This window comes from Macrobrachium nipponense, chromosome 21 (assembly GCF_015104395.2).
Source record: "Macrobrachium nipponense isolate FS-2020 chromosome 21, ASM1510439v2, whole genome shotgun sequence".
Lineage (NCBI taxonomy): Eukaryota > Metazoa > Arthropoda > Malacostraca > Decapoda > Palaemonidae > Macrobrachium > Macrobrachium nipponense.
Window position 1 is genome coordinate 60,134,263 of NC_087212.1, and position 26,535 is coordinate 60,160,797.

The 26,535-nt window shown below is 39.5% G+C and overlaps 2 protein-coding genes across 5 annotated transcripts in view; one reads left to right on the top strand and one right to left on the bottom strand.

Annotated features, from left to right (window-relative positions):
* Window positions 1–11,752, bottom strand: part of LOC135198064 (carbohydrate sulfotransferase 9-like) — a 38,293-nt gene extending 26,541 nt beyond the window's left edge. Inside the window, exons 1-3 of the mRNA XM_064225462.1 lie at window positions 10,838–11,752; window positions 9,875–9,978; window positions 8,556–8,708 (exon numbers count right to left, since the gene is read on the bottom strand). Of these exons, the coding sequence (XP_064081532.1) occupies window positions 8,556–8,708; window positions 9,875–9,978; window positions 10,838–11,473 (893 nt within the window). The 5' untranslated portion in view covers window positions 11,474–11,752. The remainder of the gene's footprint in view (window positions 1–8,555; window positions 8,709–9,874; window positions 9,979–10,837) is intronic.
* A 4,342-nt stretch (window positions 11,753–16,094) lies between these two features.
* Window positions 16,095–26,535, top strand: part of LOC135198065 (macrophage migration inhibitory factor homolog) — a 57,500-nt gene continuing 47,059 nt past the window's right edge. For all 4 annotated transcript variants that reach the window (XR_010310716.1, XR_010310717.1, XM_064225464.1 and 1 more), the window contains exon 1: window positions 16,095–16,206. The gene's annotated coding sequence lies outside the window, so the exon portion shown is untranslated. The remainder of the gene's footprint in view (window positions 16,207–26,535) is intronic.

Genomic DNA, 26,535 nt, shown 5'->3' on the forward strand with positions numbered 1-26,535 from the left:
TAAATACAAAAATATACCATTTATTACCCAAAGCAGATGAATATAAAATAAAACAAAATGATTAATAAGTCATAGTGATAAAAACCAGAGTCTGCCCACAAAGTAAACTAATAAGTTATCATTCTACCCTCCTGGCTAAGAATTCACTCCCAGACCCAGAATGTCAATCGTTTTATTGTATTAGTCAGGATAGAGGATCCCGTCTCTAATATCATGAAATAGAACCCATCTTTAAGATGGGGTTTTTCTCCCGACACCCGGCATTTACCAAACCGACCTCTTTCTTCTCACAAAAGGAATGTGCCTGTCAGGCCGTAACGTAATTTTAAAGTAAAATCTCATTGTTTTGCGTTTTTACACTGATGGCTTTTATTTTTCTATTGTTTGCAATTTTGTAAAACTAAGTTAAGTTAGGTATTTTGCTATTTGTTTTACGTTAGTATAAATTTTGGTTAAATGTACTGTTAATTTGCTTTGGTTGAAATAAAGCTTAAGTTTTGTGGCGCCATCTATTGTGTGCAGTTTGAAGTGCGGCCTTCCTCAGTGTTTTTGCTTCCTTGCCAAATTTGTAACTCTGTTTATTTTTCTTTATGGTGACTGGGAGTGTGGTAAGGAGAGGTGACTTGTGACTCTCCCAAAGTATTCTAGAGAGTTGTTCAAGGCCGTTGAGGACTCTGGAGCTGTTGATCTGTCTGCTGTTGTGGATTATACATATATAACTTCCTATTCTGAAGATTTCTCGCTTGTTCTCTTGAGAACAACATCTGCTGTCATTGAGCTGCTGCTTAAGGTGAAAGGCAGTTATGCATGTGAAGCTACATGTGGGAGTACGACGTGCAACTGTGATTTAAGTGGCCTACTGGCTTAAATCTTGGCGTTTGCAGTTGTGTGTGGTTCTGGACTCGAGAGCCTTTTTCGTCTTTCATGGATGTATCCACTGTATCAGCACCAGAGTGGCCTTGTTGGAGCAAGTAGGGTGTCTTCTCTCAGGTAAGAGGAACATCCCCTGTATCTTTGGCGAGCCTTAGACTAAAGTGTGTATATCCACCAACGGTTTTGAAGTGCAGTTCTTCTGATGGGAGTGACGTTCTGTGACTGCATTTTTTGAGCGATATATGGACTCGTCTGTATTAGTACTGGTCTGTGTCATAGGACCAATCTGTGTGTATTTTTAGATACACCCTAAAGAGTGTGTAATTATATGGTCTAAAGTGTTTGATAGTATATTAAGGTTTAGATTGTTATGTCTTAGGTAGGATTATTGTTTCTTTTTGTATGTCCTTCCACTTCTTTCCTTTCTATTTAGTAATAGGTTAGCGTGGTGGGTAAATTTAATTTGGGTCCCTTAAGATTAAAATTTGGTTTCTTCTCTATGAGTAGGGTTTAGCTTTAGTTATAGGTGACTCTTTGAGTTATTTGATGGCCTTTTGTGTTTTGACTATTACTTTTTGTGAGCCATCAGTGTACGTATATTTATTGTAATAAATATTGTGAGATTTTTGCCTGTGTCTCTGATTTTCCTCGCCCATACTGATTTGTTTTTGTCACTGGATTTAAGATTAAAATAAAAGAACCAGTTACGACTTCCTCCTAAAGGGAGTTCGTAACAAATTTGGCGACCGTGACAGGATCCAGGACAAACTCAGTCGGTGGTGCGAGTGGTCAGACTGTGCTCTGGGTGAGATTTTTCAGTATTTATTTTTGTTGTGCCTCATCACCTTCCTTCTTTTCCTTTTCACTATGGCTGATGTAGAGTTTAACCCTGCTGAATATTTAGCTTCTGAGGATTGTGTTAGGTATTTGAGTGCTTTGACTAAAGAAAATTTGAAAGCTTGTGCTAGGTGGTTAGGCATTTCTTTAACAAATAGGGAATTGAAAAAGGATGTGTATAAGTTGGTAAAGAATAGGCTGTGTGAACTTAAACAAACTGCTGATGAATTAATTAGTGAAAGCATGAGTGAGTCTGATGTAGAAGGGGCTCCGGGATTGAGTCTTTTTCAGGATCTGCCCCACTGTGGAGTGATTTTTGAAGGGTACGGCAGTCTGCCTGATGGTAAAAGTCAGACTGAGAGAGTTCCTCGTACTGATGATGTTGGTCCAGCTGTTCCTACTCGTTCGGTCAAAGTGGAAAATGAGCCACTAGTAAAGGATTTTCAGAGCATGTTGGAGCTAAAGAAGTTAGAGTTCGAGGAGTTGGAGAGAATCAGAGCACATGAGAGAGCAATGCTTGGTATGGAGTTAGAGTTGGCCAAGCTCCAGCAAGGTAGGAAGTGTGTGAGTACCCCCATCCGTGAAGATACCGGGGAAAAGTTTAGTTTTGGGGATGCTCTAAAACTTGTACCTTGTTTTACTGAGGAGAACGTGCCTGAATTCTTTAAGGCCTTTGAAAGGGTTGCTTCCAGGTTGTCTTGGCCTAGGGAGGTCTGGACAGTGTTGATTCAATGTCGCTTGCTGGGCAAGGCTCAGAAGGTTTATAATGCCATAGAGGAGCAAGTATCTCGGGATTATGAGAAAGTGAAAGCTTTGATATTAAAAGCTTATGATTTGGTTCCCAAGGCCTACAGGCAGAGGTTTAGGAATTTTAACAAAACCCCGAACATGACTTTTGTGGAATTTGCCCGTGTAAAGCAGGAGCATTTTGATGACTGGCTCAAGAGTCGCCAAGTAACTACTTTGGCGGCCTTGAAGGAATTGATATTGATTGAAGATTTTAAGAAATCGTGTGCTAAAGATTTAAGAGTGCATTTAGAAGACTTGAAAGTGACCTCTTTTCCCAGAATTGCTCAGTTGAGTGATGAATATATATTGACCCATAAGGTTGGTACCGAGAACTTCAGGGGTAATTTCCCTGTGATCAAGGGTAATGGGGAGAGTAGAAAGAGAATGTTCTTTAACCAAAATAATTCTAATTTTCAGGCTAACTCTAAAGCAAATTCCAATTTTCAGGTCAAAAATCAACCAATAAGTAATCCCGGTGGTAATTTTGTGAATAGGAATTTTGCAAAAACTGATAATGCTCATCCTAGTCTTACTATAACTAGTAGTGTGGGAAGTAGTAGAACCTGTTACTGGTGTAACAAGACAGGACATACCCAGGCTAGGTGTTTTGCTCGTCAGAATTATTTACAGAGGCAGGCTACTTCTCCCATTGCTTTGGTGAATCAAGTTAAGGCTTCTCAACATTCTGTAGAGAATGAAGAAAATGGTAAAGGTAATAAAGAGAAAGATTCCCCCATGTGACTGTCATTTAATAAGTATATTTGGCCAGGTAAGCTGAGATTTGAGGAGGAAGTTATAAATGTCAAATTTTTGAGGGACACAGGTGCTGCTCGATCTTTATTGTTGAGAGGTAGGTTACCTCTTGATGTGAAGATCGCTAACTATGTTATTTTAAGTGGTTTTCCTGACACTGTTGTGTCTGCTCCTGTGGTTGAAGGAGAGATTGACATATTGGGTGTTGTAAAGAATATTAATCTGGCCATTGTTGATAAACTACCTATTCCTGGGATAGATGGTATCCTAGGAAATGACTTATGTAATGTGGAGGGACAAGAATTGTTCCCCATTTTAACCGTAAATAAATTACCAATTGCTGTAACTACTCGCTCCCAGAGAAAAGGGCGTAACCTCTTGATGGACGGAGAGGATTTACATTTAGATCCTGTACAAGTAGATGTAGCAGTAGGAAGGCTCGAGTCTGTAGGAAGTAGTGATAGTAGTAGTAAGGTAGTTAGAGCATGGAATAGGGCTGATTTTATAAGAGCTCAGCATGATGAATTTGATGTGGAAATAACTGAGGGGGATGATGTTTCTAAGCCATGTTTTGTATCAGAGAGAGGATTATTGTATAGATTAAGTCGTTCTGCTCTTATGGAATCTTCTGAGTACCATAAGCAGATTTTAGTACCTAAACAATTCAGAGACGAATTGCTGCAGTTAGCTCATGAGGATCCTTTCTCGGGACACTTTGGGGTAACAAAAACTTTTAAGAGATTAACCAAGCTATTTTGGTGGCCTAATATGAGAAAGTGTATTAAACTGTTCTTGCGAACTTGTGAGACGTGCCAGGTCATGGGTAAACCCAAACCCAATCAGGTATTGCGAAAGGCTCCGTTAAAACCCATCCCTGTAATTGGTGAACCATTTGCAGAGATTGTCATTGATGTTGTTGGTCCTTTACCTAGAACCCAATCGGGATATATGTATTTATTAACTGTGATGGATAGGGCTTCTCGGTTCCCAGAGGCTTTCCCTCTTAGGAAAGTAACGTCAAAAGCCGTCTGGGAGAAGTTAGTAGAATATTTTTGTCGTTATGGGTTACCTTGTACCATTCAATCAGATCGCGGTACTAATTTTACTTCCAAGTACTTTCAGGACAGGTGTGCTGAACTGGCCATTCAGCACATCACCAGTGTCCCATATCATCCCGAAAGTCAAGGGGTTGTGGAAAGGTTCCACCAAACCTTAAAAAGTATAATTGGTAAGTACTGTTACGAAAGGGAGAGTAGTTGGGATAAGGAACTACCTTATGCATTATTTGCATTAAGAACTCACCCAAATGATTGGTGTATGGTCATGAGGTTCGAGGTCTTTTGGAAGTGTTATTTGAAGTGTTGATTGGGGGACGAAAACAAATTCAAAATTTAAATATATTTTTATCTAATTTGAAAAATAAATTGAGTGGTGCCTGGAAGTTTGCCCAGGATAATTTGCAAGCTTCCCAGGCTTGTATGAAAGCATTCTATGATCGCAAGGCAGTAAGTCGTTCTTTCGAATCTGGAGATCTGGTTCTGGTTTTAGATATGGACTCTGATAGTTTTCTGAAACCCAGATTTAAAGGTCCATGGAAGGTAATAAGAAAGGTGTCTGACGTTAATTATGAATTAGATTCTCCAGGTTCTACTAGAAAGAGTAGAATTTTTCACATTAATAGATTAAAGAAATATGAAGGTAGAAATCCAGATCCATTAAATATTGTTTATGAAATACCATGTCCTCTAGCTACTGTATTTAATAATAATGTTGATAACCATGTATCTGTAGAGAATTTATCTGTAGAGAATTTAAGAACAAATGTTGAAATTTTTAATAAAGCTAATGTTTTGTTGGAGCATCTGGATGAAGTCCAGAAGAAAGACATGTTATGTTTGATAAAGTCTTTTCCAGAAGTGTTTAGAGAGACTCCAGGGCTTACTTCATGGCTTGAACATGATATTGAGGTAGGTGACGCTCGTCCAGTAAAGCAGGCTCCTTACCGCCTGAACCCAGAAAAAGCCAAAGTAGTTGAGAAGGAGGTACAGTATATGCTGGACCATGATCTTATTCAACCCAGCTCAAGTCCGTGGAGTTCTCCTATAGTTCTGGTAAAGAAACCTGACGGAAATTATAGAATGTGTGTTGACTACCGTAGAGTTAATCAGGTAACCAAGAGTGACAGTTTCCCTCTTCCCCGGATTGAAGATTTAATAGACCGGATAGGGAATGCCAAGTTTGTAACTAAATTAGACTTATTGAAGGGTTACTGGCAGGTGCCATTGTCTCACAGGGCCCGTGAGATTTCGGCATTTGTCACCCCAAATGGGTTGTATGAATGTAAGGTGATGCCTTTTGGTCTAAAAAATGCAGCTTGTACATTCCAGCGCCTTATGAATAGGGTGATATGCGGGCTGGAGGGTACCGAAATATATATTGACGACTTGGTGGTATACAGTCAGGACTGGAAAACCCATGTTGAAAGGTTAAGAAAACTGTTTCAGGTTTTACGAAAGGCTGGTTTGGTTGTAAATATCAACAAGTGTGAGTTTGGTAAGGCTGTAGTGACCTATCTTGGTCATGAGGTTGGTTTGGGGAAGGTTGCTCCTAAACATGCTAATATTGAGGTTATAGCCAACCTTCCTCAACCGTGTAATGTCCGTGGTGTCCGCAAAATTCTTGGTATGTTAGGTTATTATAGGAGGTTCCTGAAGAATTTTGCTGACATCGCCCAGCCTTTAACTAATCTATTGAAAAAGAATACTAAGTTTTTGTGGAGTTCAGAGTGTGAAAAAGCGTTTTCTAATTTGAAATCGGTATTAGTCTCTGAACCAATTCTTAGCTCTCCCAATTTTAATAAACCTTTTATTTTGGCAGTGGATGCCAGTGACGTGGGCATTGGAGGAGTTCTGTTTCATATTTCAGTAAAAAGTTACTCCCGGCTGAAAGAAAATACTCGACCATAGAGAAGGAAGCTTTGGCTCTGGTGAAGAGCGTATCCCATTTTTCCATTTATTTATCTAGTTCTTTCCAGGTTGAAGTGTTGACGGACCATAACCCGCTGGTGTTCATAAATAAGATGAAGGGAGCGAATCAAAGGATTCTGCGATGGGCACTTCTCCTTCAGGAATATAACCTGGTCTTCCAACATATAAAAGGAGTGGACAACAAGATCCCCGATGCACTTTCTAGGATGTGAAGTGTTGGCTGTTATGCCGTTCCTGATTTTCTAATTTTCTTTTCAGATGGTGTATAGGCTATTAATGTATCCTAAGGTTGTTTTTGCTTATTTTATGTGCAATCCCGGAGTTCCCTGTTTTTTTTTTTTAGGGGGGGGGGCCAGTTAGATTAAGTAGTCCTAGTGTGAGTGTTTATGCTTGTCATGTTTACTTTACCATATATTTTCTTATTAAGGTTAAAAAGATAAATAAAAATTAATTTTCCTGTTTAGTCAAATTTATTTTTTTTTTTGAGGGAGGAAGGTGTCAGGCCGTAACGTAATTTTAAAGTAAAATCTCATTGTTTTGCGTTTTTGCACTGATGGCTTTTATTTTTCTAGTGTTTGCAATTTTGTAAAACTAGGTTAAGTTAGGTATTTTGCTATTTGTTTTACGTTAGTATACATTTTGGTTAAATGTACTGTTAACTGTTAATTTGCTTTGGTTGAAATAAAGCTTAAGTTTTGTGGCGCCATCTATTGAGTGCAGTTTGAAGTGCGGCCTTCCTCAGTGTTTTTGCTTCCTTGCCAAATTTGTAACTCTGTTTATTTTTCTTTATGGTGACTGGGAGTGTGGTAAGGAGAGGTGACTTGTGACTCTCCCAAAGTATTCTAGAGAGTTGTTCAAGGCCGTTGAGGACTCTGGAGCTGCTGATCTGTCTGCTGTTGTGGATTATACATATATAACTTCCTATTCTGAAGATTTCTCGCTTGTTCTCTTGAGAACAACATCTGCTGTCATTGAGCTGCTGCTTAATGTGAAAGGCAGTTATGCATGTGAAGCTACATGTGGGAGTACGACGTGCAACTGTGATTTAAGTGGCCTACTGGCTTAAATCTTGGCGTTTGCAGTTGTGTGTGGTTCTGGACTCGAGAGCCTTTTTCGTCTTTCATGGATGTATCCACTGTATCAGCACCAGAGTGGCCTTGTTGGAGCAAGTAGGGTGTCTTCTCTCAGGTAAGAGGAACATCCCCTGTATCTTTGGCGAGCCGTAGACTAAAGTGTGTATATCCACCAACGGTTTTGAAGTGCAGTTCTTCTGATGGGAGTGACGTTCTGTGACTGCATTTTTTGAGCGATATATGGACTCGTCTGTATTAGTACTGGTCTGTGTCATAGGACCAATCTGTGTGTATTTTTAGATACACCCTAAAGAGTGTGTAATTATATGGTCTAAAGTGTTTGATAGTATATTAAGGTTTAGATTGTTATGTCTTAGGTAGGATTATTGTTTCTTTTTGTATGTCCTTCCACTTCTTTCCTTTCTATTTAGTAATAGGTTAGCGTGGTGGGTAAATTTAATTTGGGTCCCTTAAGATTAAAATTTGGTTTCTTCTCTATGAGTAGGGTTTAGCTTTAGTTATAGGTGACTCTTTGAGTTATTTGATGGCCTTTTGTGTTTTGACTATTACTTTTTGTGAGCCATCAGTGTACGTATATTTATTGTAATAAATATTGTGAGATTTTTGCCTGTGTCTCTGATTTTCCTCGCCCATACTGATTTGTTTTTGTCACTGGATTTAAGATTAAAATAAAAAAACCAGTTACGACTTCCTCCTAAAAGGAGTTCGTAACAGTGCCTCTCGCAAGTGCCTTGGTCGATTAAACCTGTAACATCCGTACAAACGAATGTACATACTCGACACGCCCCAAACTGCCTTGACAGGACGAGCAGTCTCCAGATTAAAATGCTTTCGTATCAGATTCCTTCATTCAAGAGGGCTGCCCCTACAGCTCAATCTGTATCAAGCATGACATGTTATGTAATTCACTAACACATTACACACTTGTAAATATATATAGATATATATATATATTATATATATATATATATATATATATATAATGTGTGTTAGTGTGTGTGTGTGTGTGTTTAGAAATAGAGGGATAAGAATAAGATAAAAGATAACAATATAAAGGCCCAAATAATATGACAACATGTTAAAAGTATGAGAATTATGAGAATATTGCAATTCTTATCAAGTTTTTATTCTCACCTTCGACATCATTAGCATTGCTATTAGTCACGGCAGCTTAAATTATTAAAATTTACTAACAGCAAAGAAATTCGAACAGACATTTTACCTTAAATGTCCCGACGACTGAGGCTTGTCGACAAGCCTTCCATCACAGAATTTGTCCCGAAAGGCCGACACTAATCGATCCAACGGATGCCTGACTGTCACCACCTTCGTCGACGTCGCCAGATGTCTCTCGAGGCTTCCTCCCAGGATCTTCCTTTGTGAAAAGCAAACCCATTCAGCCATTCATTGTAGAAAAAATATATATATTTTTAAGAGTCGCCGTGGCATTTCCTGATATTTCTATAATCATTCTGAAGTAAATGCAAGGCAAATAAATAGACTCGTAAATTTCAGACTCCAAGATTTTTACTCTTCTTTTACTGTGATTTTTTTTGGAGTATTATTAAAGGTATTACAGTAACTAATTTAGTGAAAAGATATGTTTGGTATGAATTGTTTACAAGGACGCTGAGATGAAGCACCTTATTATATTCAGCGGACCTTCAGTGGTCTAATTTTAGACTGCGGCGTACATTGTATATGTATCATAGGCATCTATGCCACACCTGACTTTTCCCATAAATAGTAATTTTAGTAAAGACGTTCAAGTAGTAAAATATGAAATATCAGTGTCATTTGCCTTAGTTTATGCAGTACCAAGTCAATAAGAATCATAATGAGATAAAGCTATTGATAAGATTCATGATGAGATAAAGCTATTCAGAAGAACCATGATGAGATTAAGCTATAGGGTTTAGGGGGCATATCCTGTAAGACACAGAGATCACGTAGTTCCCTGTTAAATAAGAACGGTTAGAATGACTTAAAGCAGACGAAATCTCATGATTCTGGAGTGATTCAGTCGGTGAATGAAAGAGGTTGCTAATCATCAGAGGAAGAGACTGAAAGGATGAGAGACAGAGATGTAACCATGTAACTGAGCCGGCGTCATTGAAAAGTAAGAGAGAGAGATACTTTATACCCTTCCAAAAATTATTTCAAAAGGTATTCAAACCATTCATGTTTATTGACTGACACACACACACACACACACACACGCATGCGTTGATATGTGAATATTATGTTGGTCGTCTCTCTGGAGCCATCCCGTGCTACAAGGCATTTAATGTCTGTATAGTATGCACACACACACACTATATATATATATATATATATATATCTATATATATATATATATATATATATATATATTATTTAATATGTGTGCATACTATGCAGACATTAAATGCTTTGTAACACGGGATGGCTCCAGAGAGACGACCAACATAATATTCACATATCAACGCTATAGTCTTTTCAATAACTGTAAATGTGTCTGAAACAAAAGTATAAAGACCAAACGGCAGTAAAGAAACGTACCTGGCTTTAATCTTGTTCTCCCAGCGATCTTTATGAATGTTGTTGGTCACTGGATTAATTCCTTTCATGTGTAAAAGGTGGCTTTTCCATGTAGACGACCCCACCTGGCGATCAAAATGTTGAAGGTAATTTTCAAAAAGATCTGTCTATTGATCTATACGTAATTTTTGAATGTGCGCGCCCGCACACACAAACACACACACACATATATATATAATGCTACAAATAACTTCGATCTAGAATTCATTATACCATGAAATACCTGTTGCAAAATTCTCAGCACCTCAGGATCACGAATAGCTATACTGTTCGTCATTTTCAAGGGTGGGTACCCAACACCAGCTGCACTAACATGCCCCATCCGCAAAATGATCATTTTGAATCCATGCCTTAACCAAAATTACAAATTTTCAGTATGACACCAAGAATCATGAATAGAATCCAACAATGCTCAGGAAGTTTGCTTAATCTGCGCTGAGGAAATTTGTAATAAGAAAACGTTGAAATGAAATTAAACCCAATTGCCTCTCTTCAAAATTAAATCGCATAATAAAGAATGATTTAGATTGATGAAGGTCTCAGTCAGAATGAATTTGTTCTTTTTTATGTGTTACAAATAAATCCTAAAACTATAAGAGTCCTTCATTCATTTCAAACATTTCTGTTCTATTTTCCAGCATATCTATTTCTCATGTATGTTTCTTATTAGTCTTTCATAATTTCCCGCTCTAAGAGACTATTTCTCGAAGTGCATTAAAATTTTATAAACGAAAGGACAAAATTTGTAGTAACCCTCACTGTCCGAGACGAGATTTTACAAAAAGAAGTTTAAGAACCTTGCTTTGACGTCTTGATGAATCACTGTTGTGGAAGAGGACTTTACATTCATAATTACTCAGAAAATTATCATATAAGCGAGGTATGCTGACACTTCGGAGATCACGGAGGCTGGTGTTTTCTTACCTTTGCAGATAGGCAAATAAGTAAGTCATAGCGCTGCGAGTAGTACAGCAAATGTCGTTTTGTGTAACTTTGGCTGAATCCAGGACTCTTGTATTTTTGACACACCCGTTGAACTCTTTCAAATCTCTTAGCAAATCGACCTTCTATTGCTTTATAGCTCTCAATATCCTGGGCTGTCTGTGCGTTAGATGCCTCGTTTCTCGGCATTCCGTACACGATTTGCGCCTGTTCCTTCGCTGGCGTCATCAACAAAGCTCCAGAACCTTTTCCGACATCATCTTCATAATCGGAGATAACATCATTTAAATCCTCGTCATCAGGAATCTCATCACTAATATAGTCACTGAGTTCATCCCCTTCCTCATTGTCATCGGAATTTCCAACGACGCTAAGACGAGACTCCTCCTTGAGTTCGATCTCAATATCAACAGACTCAAGATGACTGACGTTCCCTTTTACAGATGAATCAGGGAAACGAGAGGTCCTCAAATTCTGACTGATGTAAATATCATAAGGATTTTTGGGAAAAAGCTCAAAGTATTGATCCCTTCTGATATTCAATAAATCAAAGTAAATGCAAAACAGAGACACAATTACAACAACGAGGATCAGCCGTTTTCTTGATCGTAGAATCATTTCGTCGCAAATTGAAGTTATGGAATGCTGACTTCAAGCAATTAAGTTTGCGTAATTATTTCGCACGTGATGATCGCTAGTTCAAGCTTGTTCCAGAAATGTGTTTCCAAGAGATGATACTTATGTTTGCTAAATATTTAAAGTAACTTAAAGGGAGACTGAAAGTACTGAACACATTCACATTTTTCCGCCTTAAGATTTCTCAGAGTAGTCTCGGCGCCATCCACAACTCCCGTACAATCAGTCACCGTCACTTGGAAGCTCTCCAACTCCAATGAACTACGGAGATGGTTAGAAGCTAACTGAGGATAGTCGAGTTGGTGGAACAGCTTACCAGCATTGGGTAATATGCAAATTCAACCATAATTACCAACAGATGTTGATGACCACTTGTAGCTACAGTTGTACTCGCTTAAAAGTGATAAGCACACGTGACATTAGAAAATTAAGTACGGTCCCGCTCAAATCATATGCAATATGCTCACACATCAGAAACATGCTGACACAAAGATTCACGCGCGCGCGCGCGACACACACACACACACACACACACACACACACATATATATATATATATATATATATATATATATATATATATATATATATATATACGAATATACGTATATATATAATATATATTATAATAGTATATATTAATTAATATATATAGATATATATATATATATTATATATATATATATATATATATATATATATATATATTATGCTATGGTTATTTGATAATAGAGGAGCAAGTAGAGGTACCAAGAACTTGGCCAATTTGGAATTTGTGGTGTCATACGAGGCCAAGATAGCTCTTCTTTATTATTATTATTATTATTATTATTATTATTATTATTATTATTATTATTATTATTATTATTATTATTATTATTATTATTATTATTATTATTATATTATTTTATCATTATTATTATTTTATAAAATACATAAGGAAGTACTCCTATCAGATCTATCTTGGCCTCGCACGACACCCCGAATTACTAATTGGCTTAGTTCTTGGTATTAATACAAGTAATATAAATATATTTTATATATATATATATATATATATATATATATATATATATATTATATATATATACTATATATATAAACACTTTGGTGCTTAAGACGGCCAGAAACACGCGTAGAGTAGCTATTGACTTAATAACAGATGAACTAACAAGAGTTTAGTTCTTCCCGTGAGCAAAACTGAAGTAAGATGATATGCAAAATGTAATCCTGCTATGATATATAGTATATATATATATATTATATATATATATATAGTATATATATATATATATAATATAAACACTTTAGGTGCTTAAGGCCAGAAAACACGTGAGGTAGTTATTGACTTTATAACAGATGAACTGAACAAGAGTTTAGGTATCTTCCGTGAGCACAACTGAAGTAAAGATGATATCTAAATGTATCCTGCCTATGTATATATGTATATAGGTAAGAGCTCAAACAGAAGTGACGTGTTGGGTCTGTAGATATTTATATTCCAAATTATGAAGTTTCGTCAAAGAAATTACAAGGACATAGTTGGATATGCAGTATGTAATAAACACGCGTGTTTATTCTGTTCATTTGTTTTGCTTTAAAACATGCAATCATACAAAAAGTTAATTTATGTATTCTTTTTATATCGACACAAAACTTGCTTCCAAGTATTATCAGAAATAACGACAGATAATCTTTGTTTCTGTATTCTTGTTCCATACTGGTGTGAAGTGTAGGAGTATCAGCTGATAGAAAATGCAGCATTGCCTTTAAGCACACCTCTGGGGATATACTGTTTCTCCATCCCACCTCTCAACCCGGGGATGGGAAGGGTAAATTCATGGGAGCAACATCAACAACAAAATATTCTTAAAATCTGGCGATCGATTCCAGCAAAAATTCCACTTCATGGACGTGAAGTTGAGCTTACCTATTACTATTATTATTATTATAGTAGTAGTAGTAGTAGTATAACGCAAAATGGCTATGTATTTCTGCTGAAACCTGGGGAGATTTAATTGTATCCAGGAGGCTTCCTTTCCTCTGGTTCTTTTGGGACTCTCCAAATTAAATTAATATTATTTTCTTATATTTTTCTTCTTTTCGATATGAGCTTTCTGTTCAGTGGAGCGCTGTCAACACAAATATTCATACATTTCGGGGAAAAAATCATAACAACAGGCCAATAATATAGCAACACATGCTTCACACAAAGAAAGCAGACAGCGCGATAACATTCTGAAATAAATGATCATTGGTCAAGGAATCGGCCAATTAAAATAAAATCTAGGATTTATAAGAACATCATTCAAACTTACCTCTCATGACTCTTGAGTCTTGAGTCTTCAGCGTTCCGGACATCTGTCTCCATTATAGGCACCAAGGGAGGTAACACAATGGACACGCGTCTTCCACAGTTTCTGAGTAAATAAATTTTTTTCGATTATGCAAAATATACGAAATCTTAAGTCATCAGCCTATATATTTTTCCTTTTAACGCCACGATCACTCACAACAGGGACATGAAAATCTCTCTCTTCCATACACACATTCATTCATCTTTATCATTCTTAGCCTGTTTGTTTCAGATTTTCCCTCTGCAGGTTAAGGTATAAAATTAATGCTCTCGACTGTCCTCTGTTTTTCGCACTTTCATCTCAAATTTGCACATAATCTAGGTCTCCATTTACGTCCTTCTACGAATTTCTGGGTGTGTATAGTGAAAAATCTGCAGTAGGGTTTGAATTAGAGGACAAATTTCAGAAGATTTGATAAGTACAGAACATTGTGGATTCGCACAATGAACTGGAAATGTGGGTAAAACAAAGTTTGTAGGTGGCTTATATCGTTCTAACAGACGATATGGAGACCTGAAGTTTAATTTGTAAATGAAAGAGTCTGTTACACAAGCTTTGAATTTATACTTTCCTCTGGATTTTCCATAGTCATTCAAAACCCTAAAGTTCAACTATTTGTTTCTATTTTAACTTTTTGTAACATGACAACGAGATTACAAGCACCATACCCACCCTCATTTGGTGGCTTCCACAGTTCCAAAGTGTAGTGATGGCAATATTCATTTATTTTCTGGAATCTTACAGAGTAAAAGTTTGTTTGTCATAGACTTCACATGTCACTCGGAGGGATATTCCCTCTCATTGCCTTCAGCACCTCACTAGGCAGTTGTCTGCCTCGGGATGCTAACCAGTAGTATTGCTAGACATTGGTACTATTTGGTACTCAGAACCACAGCGCTGGCAATTGACTGAAAGCATCACACAAAACAGAAATAATTAGTTATACGCTATGCACAATTGGTTTTACTTAAAGGGATTAGTTTCAGAAGGTGCAACCCTTACAGTATTTTAAAATGGGGGTTGCAACCCTTCCAGTATTTTAAAATGGGGTTACTAGACCCGTGTCCTTCACCTTGTTTGCAACCAATCACAATTGCCAGGTGCCAAATTTACTATTTCGGCCAGCAAAGGCACAATAGCAGATGGCTAATAGGCAGCATCATATATTTATGGGCAGCACAGATACTGTATAAAGTATTTGTGAGGATGGGACACCCAAATTACTCAGTACAACTTATTCCCGAAAATCGTACACCTTAACCGACCTAGAAAATAGTCTGCTTAATGAACCCAATGGGGGCTGCCAAAAAAGAAATGTGATTAATGAACATTTAACTTCACCACGCCTGGGAATTGAGCCTAAATCCTGGACATTCGCTAGTGAAAGCTTTGCATATGGTTACCCTGGAAACACTAATCGTTTCCGTAGGTGCTACACACAGCCGTACCTCCGCGGCCATACTTGAAGATTTTTGTCTTAATGCAATCATGTACAGTTATACTGATCAACAATTGAATGAAATGTTATGATTAAAATTATTCTAACATCAAAGTTCTATAAAAAATCATTTACATAGCATCAGTAGGTAGGTACTATAGCTATATTCTTTCTAGACAAGTTCATTAGTTTATAATAATAATAATATAATAATTAATAATAATAATAATAATAATAATAATAATAATAATAATAATAATAATAATAATAATGTCATCTAAAAAAAAGGAAATTAAATGTATCATGTCTTATCACTGACTTTATCATGCCTCGTCCTTGGCTTGTTCAATATCTGAATCCTGATTATGACTGTGGGAAGCAACGAAGCAGTAAACAAACACAAACCTAGCAACACAACTACCTCAGTTTAAAAAAAAGTAAAGGGGAAGGGCGAAAATTTAGGTAGTAATTTATTGATAATAAAATTGTAATAACTAGTTTAGAAACAACTTTAACTTTTTGAGGTTCTAGTTGCAGAAAAAGTTAACGGCCAAGGATTAATTTAAACCGTCTGGTGTACTATTAAATAAAGTAAAGCTAAAGACATTTATAACTGTAAAAAGCAAGGGAACTCAGTATTAGTGTAAGTAATGTAATAAGAAGTATGAAAGAGAAAGGGCATAAAGTAAACTGTATCAAAGTAAAAAACTGCGCTTCACACGAAATTAGTGAATGTGTCCGCAACTGTGTTTACCCCCTGAATCCCTGACACCATGGCAACAAAGTCAGTCACAGTCAACCCGACCAGGTACCGACGACTTTTCGTCACGTAGACGTAGACCTCGCGGTACCGCTGCAAGATCGGCAACCAAGGCTAATTTGCTTGTAACTACAAGTTGACAGGTTGTCAAACTCTTCTGGTACGTACGTTTATTCTGTTGTTGAAAGTTTACATGCCATAAAACATGTGCCCCTTGAGAGTTGTTTGTAGGTATTTTCAATTTACCCAGAAGTGTGGCACTTTCTGACCCGTTGTAGCAGCAATACCTAGTAGTAGTAGGTAGTTACCTGATATGGATTGCATGGTAAGACGACAGTATCGGTTTAGCTTAAAGAAATCGATCTTGTTGGGGTCATTTTGCCCTCCTATGGAAACGATAACAAAATGCAATTTAGCACGCCTCCCAAAATACTATAGGCTAGGTAGAATAGGTAGTATTGTAGCCTAGTTCTTTTTCTTTATTTGTTTTTGGATGGTAGCTAGGGTAAAAAAACCGCGTGGACCATGCACGATCAACGTGTACAACCCCAAAAAAAGTACATTATAGGGTAAATAACCGTAGGGTCCAGAGTGGACCATGTTCGATCAGCGTGTACAATCCCAAAAAAGTACATTAGGGTAAAACACCACGACAGGCCACCTACAATCAAGGCTTGCCACCCTCCGAAAAAGTACATTATAACGCGTCCTGACACCGGAGATGGGCATCAGTCGCAACTTGTTGTTGGTGAGAAAAGGAGCTAAAGACCTCTACTCTCCTTTCGAAGTAAGTATTTTCTCCTAAGTTAGAAATTCAGGCCAATTTTTAAGATTTATACAGAGGGTACTGAAAACGGTCTCAAACGTAGTGCAAATCTCACCAAAACGCGTTCAACATTTTTACTTACAACTCGAGGTATTTAGAAGATTGATGCCATCTTGATGTTTACGGAGTCGCTTGTGTCAATAAACTAACCATTTCCTGTGATAAATCCGCACACCACTTGTGCCCACAGACGCTGGGGCACTTTTATCACAACAAACGGAAAACTTTTCCTCACCGAGTAAACAACTGTTTTGTAGAAGACGACGACGAAGCGTGCACTTCGATAAATTTTTAAATAAATAGTACATCATATTTTACATATTAGTAAAACATCAATATTTTACATATTTATGATGATTAATTTGAAAATATTCGTTATTGAAAAAGTAACTCGATTCTGACTCAAATTTAAGTAATTATTTTTTGGAATTCGAACGTTCTTTCAATTTCTGTATTAGTATGATGTCATGACATCTTGACTTTCGTACCTATTGTAAATAATTGCTTTACCCAACTTTCTTGCAGAACAGTTTACCAGTTATTCATGCAGATTATCAGCTCTTCATGTAATTGGTATAATCGTAATGCGCATATATATCTTCATTATTTACTTTTTGGATATATGAAGATGTTTTACTGCCGGATTATCGCCATAGTGTAACGCAATCGTTTTCGGTCGATGCGCCTCTGTTTTCGCACCATAAGAAATTATGAGGCCGAATTTGCAATGACCAGAAAGTCGTTAAAAGAGGAAAGTTAGCATTGAGTGGCATATGTTTTGATTGAGAAAAATACAAATTTATTCAATAGCTTTTTTTGTAAAAAATACTTGATTACAAAAAACTTGATTGACAACTAAGCAGCATACCTACTATGGGTTTCAGAGACAGTGCAAGCACGTTTTTGGGCAATACCTATTTCTGTAACGAACACTTGTATCAGAACGAGATTTTGTATAGTGCATTACACCCAGTGCCGTAATTTATAAGGGTATCGTGAATCACTAATCGTAAAGAATAACGACACTTGGCCTTGTACCAAGAGACAAAAACTCCATTATGCAGAAATGGATACGAACACGCGTATGAAGCTCCACCTATCCTCTCTCCCCCCCCCCCCCCCCCTCCACCGCCACCCCTTTCCTTCGTTCCTTCGCCTTCCTTTCTCTCTCTCTCTCTCTCTCTGTTGCCATTCGGTATGTGTTGACCCTCCAAACTGGGTATAAGACTACACACAAAACGTTGAAATTGGTGAAATTAGGCTATGTATTGGAAGTATGTATACATAATTATTAAAGCAATTTTATCATTATTGCATTACTATGACAAATAGAATTCATGGAAACTGTTTATAATAATGAAGCAACGTATGTGTGAAGCCTCCACTATGTGGGGCAAACGATGATTTTGCCATTCTTAGAATGCAAACATTAAAGCATGCAAACATTAAAGCATGCAAACATTAAAGGTTACATTTATTTCTGGCATACGATTATTAAAGAAATTCAAAATACTAATATAGACTGAAATCTATTTAAAGTGCTAGCAAAAACAAAAAAGCAAAAAAAAAAAAAAAAAATATAGGTATATAATTCACTTCTCCGTAGTCGTTCCTCTATGCACTTATCCATGGTCGTTCCTCTATGGTTTTCGGCAGCCAGATGTACGAAAACGTTAGAAACATTTGATTGTATCTACTTTAGAAATATCTGTAATTTTTTGGGGTAATTTGGTTGCAAAAAAGGGATAATATACATGAATTAAATTAAAATGTTTAAATAACAAAGTAAATTTAAACTAAATGAGTAAAGTAAACAATTTAGGGAATAAAACTTTGCAGTTTCGTCGTCTGCTGTTCGTAACTGTGTTTTTGGCACGCGCTTAGATACCAGCAACAGTAATGGGTTTAAAGTGCAATGTGGAGTGAACTGAGACCAAAATGTGTATAATAACAATCAAATAAGCACTGTGGAGTTTCAGTTGTGATGGCAGTAAGGATAAAAAACCGCCGATTACCAAGTGGTAAGAAATGAATTCAGTTCAAACAAAATAACCCAGGGCAATAACAAGTTTCATATTTTCACTAATATAGGCAACAAAATGTTGTTTGTTCCGACACGGCATACAAACCTTCGGTCCTTTTACAATAGGAAGGTTACTAGCGGCAGCTGGATAGGTCGTAAGCTTTCGAACAAGGGGTTCGGTAGTTAACTGCTTGTCCGACAGGCGCGCGCGCGCGACTGGGAGGTAAACAATCACTTTGCTTTCGGCCTGCTGGCGTGTAGACGTGTGTATCATCGCTCTCTGCCTGCTTCATCTTCGTTGCTTTCGCATGGTTGTGTTTTTCTTTTTCTATTTATCTAGTGAAACTGAATTGTAAGTACAATCATTTCATCTTTATTTCCTTTGAATTCAATTGTGAATTAAAGGATCTTAGTTTCTCCACGCCCTCCGATTACCCGAGTGCCGGGACTGAAGGGCGTATGTGCGGGAATTCATATTTCCCAGAAATGATCCTCGTATTGTGTATGCTCGGTGCCGAGGGCGGGAGAGCGCTCGCTCCGAGCTTATATTTTGGTTGGAAATGTGTAGATGAAAATCGTAAGTAAGTACCCTTTTCATTTATATTTTTTTGATCTGTATGCTCGTTGCCGAGCGAATGCGCTCGGCACGAAAACTATTCTGTATGGAAGTGGGAATCGCAAGTACAGTACTCTTTTTCATTTTCATATTTTGATTTTTGATTGTATCAATACTCATTTTGGATCAGTCTCCGCTCTTACCTGGAAATTGATCCTTTCCCCTTTTTATTTGATGAAGTGAAATTGCAAGTGCAGTATTCTTTTTCATTTTCATATTTTATTGAGATTGCATTATTTACTTGGATCAATGTTTCCGCTCTTACCCGGGAATTGATCCTTCCCCTTTTTATTTTGTATGAAGTGAAATCGCAAGCGCAGTATCCTTTTCATTTTCATATATATTTTGATTGCATCAATTCATTATGGATCAAGGTTTCCGTTCATAATCGGGAATGGATCCTTTTACCCTTGCGCTCGGTACCAACCGAGGGCGCAAATTGCGCTCGGTACCGAGGGCGCAAATGCGCTCGATCCGAGCCCTTATTCATTGTGAAGTGAATTGTAATGCAAGATTCTTTGTTTTTAATTTTATTTTCCTTTTATTATTGATTGCATCAATTTTTTTTTTTTTGGCTCAAGTTCCGCTCAGTCAGGGAATTGATCCTTATGCCCTTGCATTAGGTGCCGAGGGCACGATTGCTCTCGGGCTCTTATTATTATTGTTGGGTACATGGGTGCTGTGCGGGTGTGGGGAACGAGAATCCCCCCCCCCCCCACCCCGCTCAGCTCCCACAGATGGCCCTTCCCCTTCGGGGGGGAGGTTATCTGGGTTCTTCTCCTCGCCCGATCCGTCGAGCGCGGGGGAGGGCGCTCGGTGCCCGATGTACAAATGTATTCAGGGTCTTCCGCTCGTTCGGTGTGGGGCTCGCCCCCCCCGCGCGAAGGGACTTCCCCCCCTCACTAATCACTACTACTGCTACAAGGGTGGACCTTGGTAAGGTATGGGCGTCCTTCGATTTGCAGGGCGTGCCTAGTGTCCAGGAGCTGCGGTTCTATGTCTGGGCCTGCTGCGGTCACCCATGGAGCGGTGACCACTACAACGATATCGACTCCAGTGGACGACGTCCCTCCTCACCTGGGTGGACTTGCCTCACAAGGTAACAGTCTTGCCTACAGCCGCTGTGAAGTGCCGTTCGCCGTACCGAGAGGGGGGCGTGCCGCCGCCGCTCGTGGTTGCCGCGCTGCCACGACCACACTTCCGCTGCCCTAGAGCTCGCCCCTGGACCTGCCGCCGGTACCAGGATGTTGCTGGCTGCTGCTCCACCTCCTGTGTTTCCGATGCTGCCTGCCGTACCTGCCGATTCTGTGCTGACTGTCCATGCAGTTGCTGTGTTAGCTGTCCCTGCCGTTGCTGCGCTGGCTGTCCCTGGGGGGGGGGGGGGGCCCTGCCGTTGCTGAGCTGGCTGTCCCTTGCCGATGCGGTGCTGGCTGTGCCTGCTGTTCCTGAGATGCCCATACCTTGCTGATGTTGTCCCTGTTCGTGGTGGTACTACCCCAGACTTTGGTCTGTCTGTACAGGTGCGTCTGGGCCCTGTGGCTTCGGCTACAGCAGCCCCGGCTCCGCCCTGGATGGCAGATCTTACGTCTGTCCTGAGGAAGCTGACGAAGAAGAGGAGGAAGGTGTCGTCGTCGTCGTCTTCATCTTCTTCATCGTCGTTGACTGCCGCCTCTTCCCCTTCGACTTCTAAGGCTTCACAGCCGAGGAAGAAGAAGGTTGCCTCCTCCCTCCTAAGAAGTCTCCCTCGGGAGCTTCTCGGGACCCGTCTCACCTCGGTGGGACGCGAGGGTTCCTTCCGGTGGTCCTCCTGCTCCTTCGGGGCGGGCGGGGCCTGTCTCTTTCTTCCGCAAGGAAGAAGACTATGGGGACCAGATGGGTACGGCCTAACACCGGTACTTCCTCGCCTGGTGTCAGTGGTTTCTGGGGGGCCAACTGCACGGGTCAGGGTCCGTTCCGGCTCTCGATTCGCGGGAGGTACCGAGTGTACGGTAGCCCTACCAGCGACCGTGCAGCCAGGAACCAGACCTCTGAGCCCGCTCAGCGTCAGGTTCACGGCACGGAGCGGAAGACTGGTGACAGCCGCTCACGCGACTCTACCCCAGACCAGCTCTCGCTCTCGCGGCGACCAGCTGGCTACCCGGGCTGACGTGACGTCCACGACGGCCACGGGCTGAGGCTGGGAAGAGGTCCCCCTGTTCGCCGGTGCCAGCCACGGCTGGAACCAGCGACGTGACGTGCCGTGAGGACAAGCACCGTCTCACCATGACAGTGGAGCCTGCAGGTTGCCTGACCGTCGCTCTCACAGAGAGCGATCGGGTACGGCAACCAGCACCAGCTCTGCTGACACTCGAGATCGGGGCCGCTGTGCTCAGTCCAGCCGTTCTCCACAGCGAGACGGTTCGACCAGGCCTGCAGAGTCTTTGGAATGCGATGACGGCTCGAAATGCTTCCCAGAAGGTGTTCAGAGGGATACAATAAGGAGCTAGAAATCAGGAGTACTCCCCAATTTCAGCTCGGAGTCCTCCTTTCGACTTCCAAGCTTCTTCCCTTCCTTCGGACAAGGATAGGGAAGATTCTGCAACGAGAAGCCCCTTCAACGGGTAAGAAGAGATCTCGTGAGCAAGGGAAGTACTCAAGAAGGATCCTCCTCGGAGGAAGACTCTTATCTCTCATACTGTTAGATATCCTATCGTATACTGGATGTAGCTGACTACAATCACCTCCCCTTGCAGGAGAGGCCAAGCTCAAAGTGGAAGAATTTTCTTCACTCTTCTCCAGTCTTGTGATTTACTATTGTGGATGTTCAGGACTTTCGGACAATGTAGCGCAACCAGGAGCCTTATGCTAAAACAGGCGTAAAAAACACCAGAGGCAGACAGCCCCAAGAACACTGTCATTGTCTGATGAGGAGAAAGACCGGGCCTACAACCTGACACAGATGCGCTAGATGCGAAACATATATGACAGATAAGATGGTCCCCGATGTGGACATTGCCAGACATCCTCGGACACTATACCAAGCTCGAAGCTCCGGCAAAGTGGGGAGGAGCCAACCAGGCGCGAGGCGCCAGGCAGGCGAGGACAAGGTACCAGCCAGCCGCGAAGATCCAGGCAGGTGCAAGGCGCCAGCAGGCGCGATTTGGCGCCAGCCAGGCACAAAGCGCCAACCTGGCGCGAGACGCCAGCCAGGCGCAAGCCAGGCTCTAGGCGCGAATCTCCAGCTAAGGCGCGAGGCGTCAACCAGATGCGAGGCGTCAACCAGATGCGAGGCGCCAATCAAGCAAAAGGTACCAGGCAAGCGCTAGGCGCCAACCAAGAGCGAAGCACCAGCCAGGCGCGAGGTTCCTGCCAGGCTTCAGTCGGGGAGAGATCCATTTCAAGAAAGCCCTGGTCTTCTTTGAAACATGGAGATCTCCTAAGGCACTTCATAAGTGACCTGATTCCTTCAAACAGCTGAGAATTAAAGCGCAGGAAGTGCGCGCTTTTGGAAATTCTTGTTCTTTACATACAATATGTCATATAAGACATATTAGCTGTGTTGTACGTAGAGGCAACTCTGTGTTGACTTCTCATTACACAAAGGATGTCAAGTTAACCTACAAGAGATCCTTCTCTTTTGTTCTTTATACTTACTGGGATAAGGAGCCGACACTGATCCTTAACTTTGAGTTAAAGTTTTTTAACTTAGTGAAATTATTGGGGTTTTTGAAAGGAGTGTGGGGATAATTCTTTTCAATTTGAGCGCGAACCCTCGTGTTAGGATCAGGTGATCGGGATCGGTGTTGCGCTCCTTCAAAAGGTGTAGTTGTCATAGAAGTGGTCCAGTACCATTGACAAAGTCCTTTCAGGCCCTGCCGAGTAAGCGGTTTCCATACCCCATCGGCAGACCCACAAGAACTCTTAGCCATAGATCACATATCTTGCTAAAGTCTTGAGGTGATGCAGACTACCTGGGCAACAGCCACGAAGTCTACCACCTATCAGATAGGAACCAGGTTTATGTTTATACCATACACATATGTTGTTTACCTGTCTATTCCATGTTAGCTGTCTCTTACCCTCCACCAAAGGGTGTCAATCAGCTATGTATATATCTGACAGGTAAGTTGATTGTATGAAAATGATATTGTTATAATACAATAAAGTTTCATACATACTTACCTGGCACATATATACGATTAATGGCCCACCCAGCCTCCCCCCCGCAGAGACAGGTGGAAGAGAGAAAAATGAATAGAAAACGGAATGGTTCCTAATCCTGCCACCCAGGGCAGGACGGTAGATCACCTGACCTACCTGCAGCGTGTGCCGCGAAATTTTGAATTTCTGTCGGGGACGACGGAGTCTTAGCTATGTATATATCTGCCAGGTAAGTATGTATGAAACTTTATTGTATTATAACAATATCATTTTTGTGCTATCATATATCGCATTACAGGCGGCCCTCGGTTAGCGGCAGGGGTTCCGTTCCTGGCCACCGACGCCAAGTGATTTTCGACGCTGAGCGATTTTAAAGCCTACGGCCGCCGCCACACCTTCTTTCGAAACTCTAGACCAGTCAAAGGCGCTGTAATCCCACAACGGCGCAATAAGTAAAATTATATTTCATGCAGTATAGTACTATAGAATTTACTGTACAGTACATTGGGTGTCTAGAGTATGTAAAGATATAATAAACGTTTATGATAGTGTCAAACAGGTAGCTTGTAGTGTTTCAGGTTACGATCATTAGTCTTACGATAGTTCGATTTTATGAGAGATCAAATTACAATGGCTTAACTTTATCCATCTTCTAGTTACATAAGTTCAATAACAGCAAAAGAGAATGATGAAAGTATGGTTTTAACGTTATACTCGTTGCGTGAACGTGAACAACCGAACGAGAAAACAACTTTTTTTTTTTTTTCTTTTTTTTTTTTTTTTTCTAAGTACAACCGAAACGGATAACACTGTTTGGCTTGTATTTCGATCATCGTACTACAGTGCAACATTACCGTATTTGTTATAAATGGCGTTATGTATAGAATAGAACTGAGATATCTTAATGTAATAACTTTATTCGCTATAGATCAGAGATCAATATAGATTAAAGATCAATCGGGAAATATACCGTTAAATTTAAACCTAATTATGACTGAAGCTGAGAAAACTGCTCAAGCTGCTAATGACTATTATCGTACATCGGCAACAAGGATAAAACTGCAGTAAACGTCTGCCATCACACACAACCATAGATAAAATTGGGATAAAATCATTTTAATCAAAACTACTGTGCTTGAAAGAAACACATTTTACTGTTGGTTTCACGCCGATATAAGATAAATACGTAAAGTTCGTATTACGATGATATAAAGGATTACGTATTGCGAACGGAATCACGTATTTTTACGCAATAAAACATGCCGCCAACGTAATCTGTTAACGAAAAAATAGTAGTTCACATCACAGCGAAACATATTCAATAATAAATATCCACCTAAAAACACGCTGTATAAGGAAAAATAACTTTGTCTCATATAAGTCAAGTATCTAGATATTCGTTATTCGTTTATGCTAACTAGAAGCAAGAGCATTCGCTCAGAATTGCGTTATGGTGAAACAGACTCGTATTCGTCAGCTGATTTCAAACCACAACATTGGCCGTTCCGCGGAATACGGGCTTAAGTTGCCTAGTATTTTAAAAATACAATCAATATGAGAATACATACAATATTCTTGGATACAGTGAAATAATGTATAACTTTTTAAAGGATTTATGGAAAAGATGCATAATTAATAAAATACAATGCATTTTTCGGAACTGGCGACAAGAACGAACATGAAAAACCATCCCCTGACAAACGTGGAGCGGTAGTTACAAAGGCTGCCTTAATTTGTATCTTATTTCTGTACAACAATGAAATACCTTTACGCAATATATTTTCATACACATTTTTAAACATAAAAGCATAAACATTTGAAAAATCGACACATCGATTGCTAAATTTGCGCTTTTTTTTTTTTTTTTTTTTTTTTTTATACTATATTTTTTGGAAGAGCGGTAGACGGCGGCAAAAAAAGTGCAAATTAGCGATCGATGTGTCGATTTTTATAAATGTTTTTGCTTTTATGTTAAAATGTGTATAAAATGTATTACGAATAGGATATTTTTATTTCTGTGCAGAAATATGATAAAAAGGCAGCTTTTGAAACTCCCCTTTTCAAGTTTGTTCTTGTATGCCGCCGCGGCATACAAGAACGAACTTGAAAAACACATCGTAGTCGATAACTTGAAGGGGAGTTTCAAAAGCTGCCTTATCATATTTTCTGCACAGAAATAAAAATACCCTATTCGTAATACATTTTCATACACATTTTAAACATAAAGCATAACATTATAAATTCGCCACATCGATCGCTAATTTGCACTTTTTTTAAATCGATATTTCGGAAGAGCGGCAGGCGGCGGCTTACAAGAAAGAATATGACATTGTATTTGGTATCGTGAAGGGCAGTTTCAAAAGCTGCCTTTGTATCATATTTTCTGTACAGAAATAAAAATGCCTTTCACGTAATACATTTTCACACACATTTTAAACAAAGCATGAAACAATTATGAATCGACACTCCATAGCTAATTGCACTTATGTAACTCGATATTTTCGGCATAGAACAGCGTCAGAGGCATATATTTTACCCTAATACCTACGTAATAACTCTCCATAAAATTTGTTAATATAATTTGCATAACCTTTATGGTCTGAACGGCATTTCTACATATGTATGAACTCGTTAGACAACGGCGCTAGCGGCGCTGTTAACTGAAATTTGTGCCGTAAAGATACCTTGAAATGCCTTATTTTTTTAATGAATATTTTTGACGACCGCCGTAAAACCGATTCGCCGTTGATGATTGCGCCGTTAACCGCAGGCCGCCTGTATTTATATATGATACTGATAAGTTTTTTTTCATTTCTGATGGTTGCATACTAAACTTCAGCCAATTACAAAAAAAGGAGCCAAAAATAACTCTTAATCTTGAAAA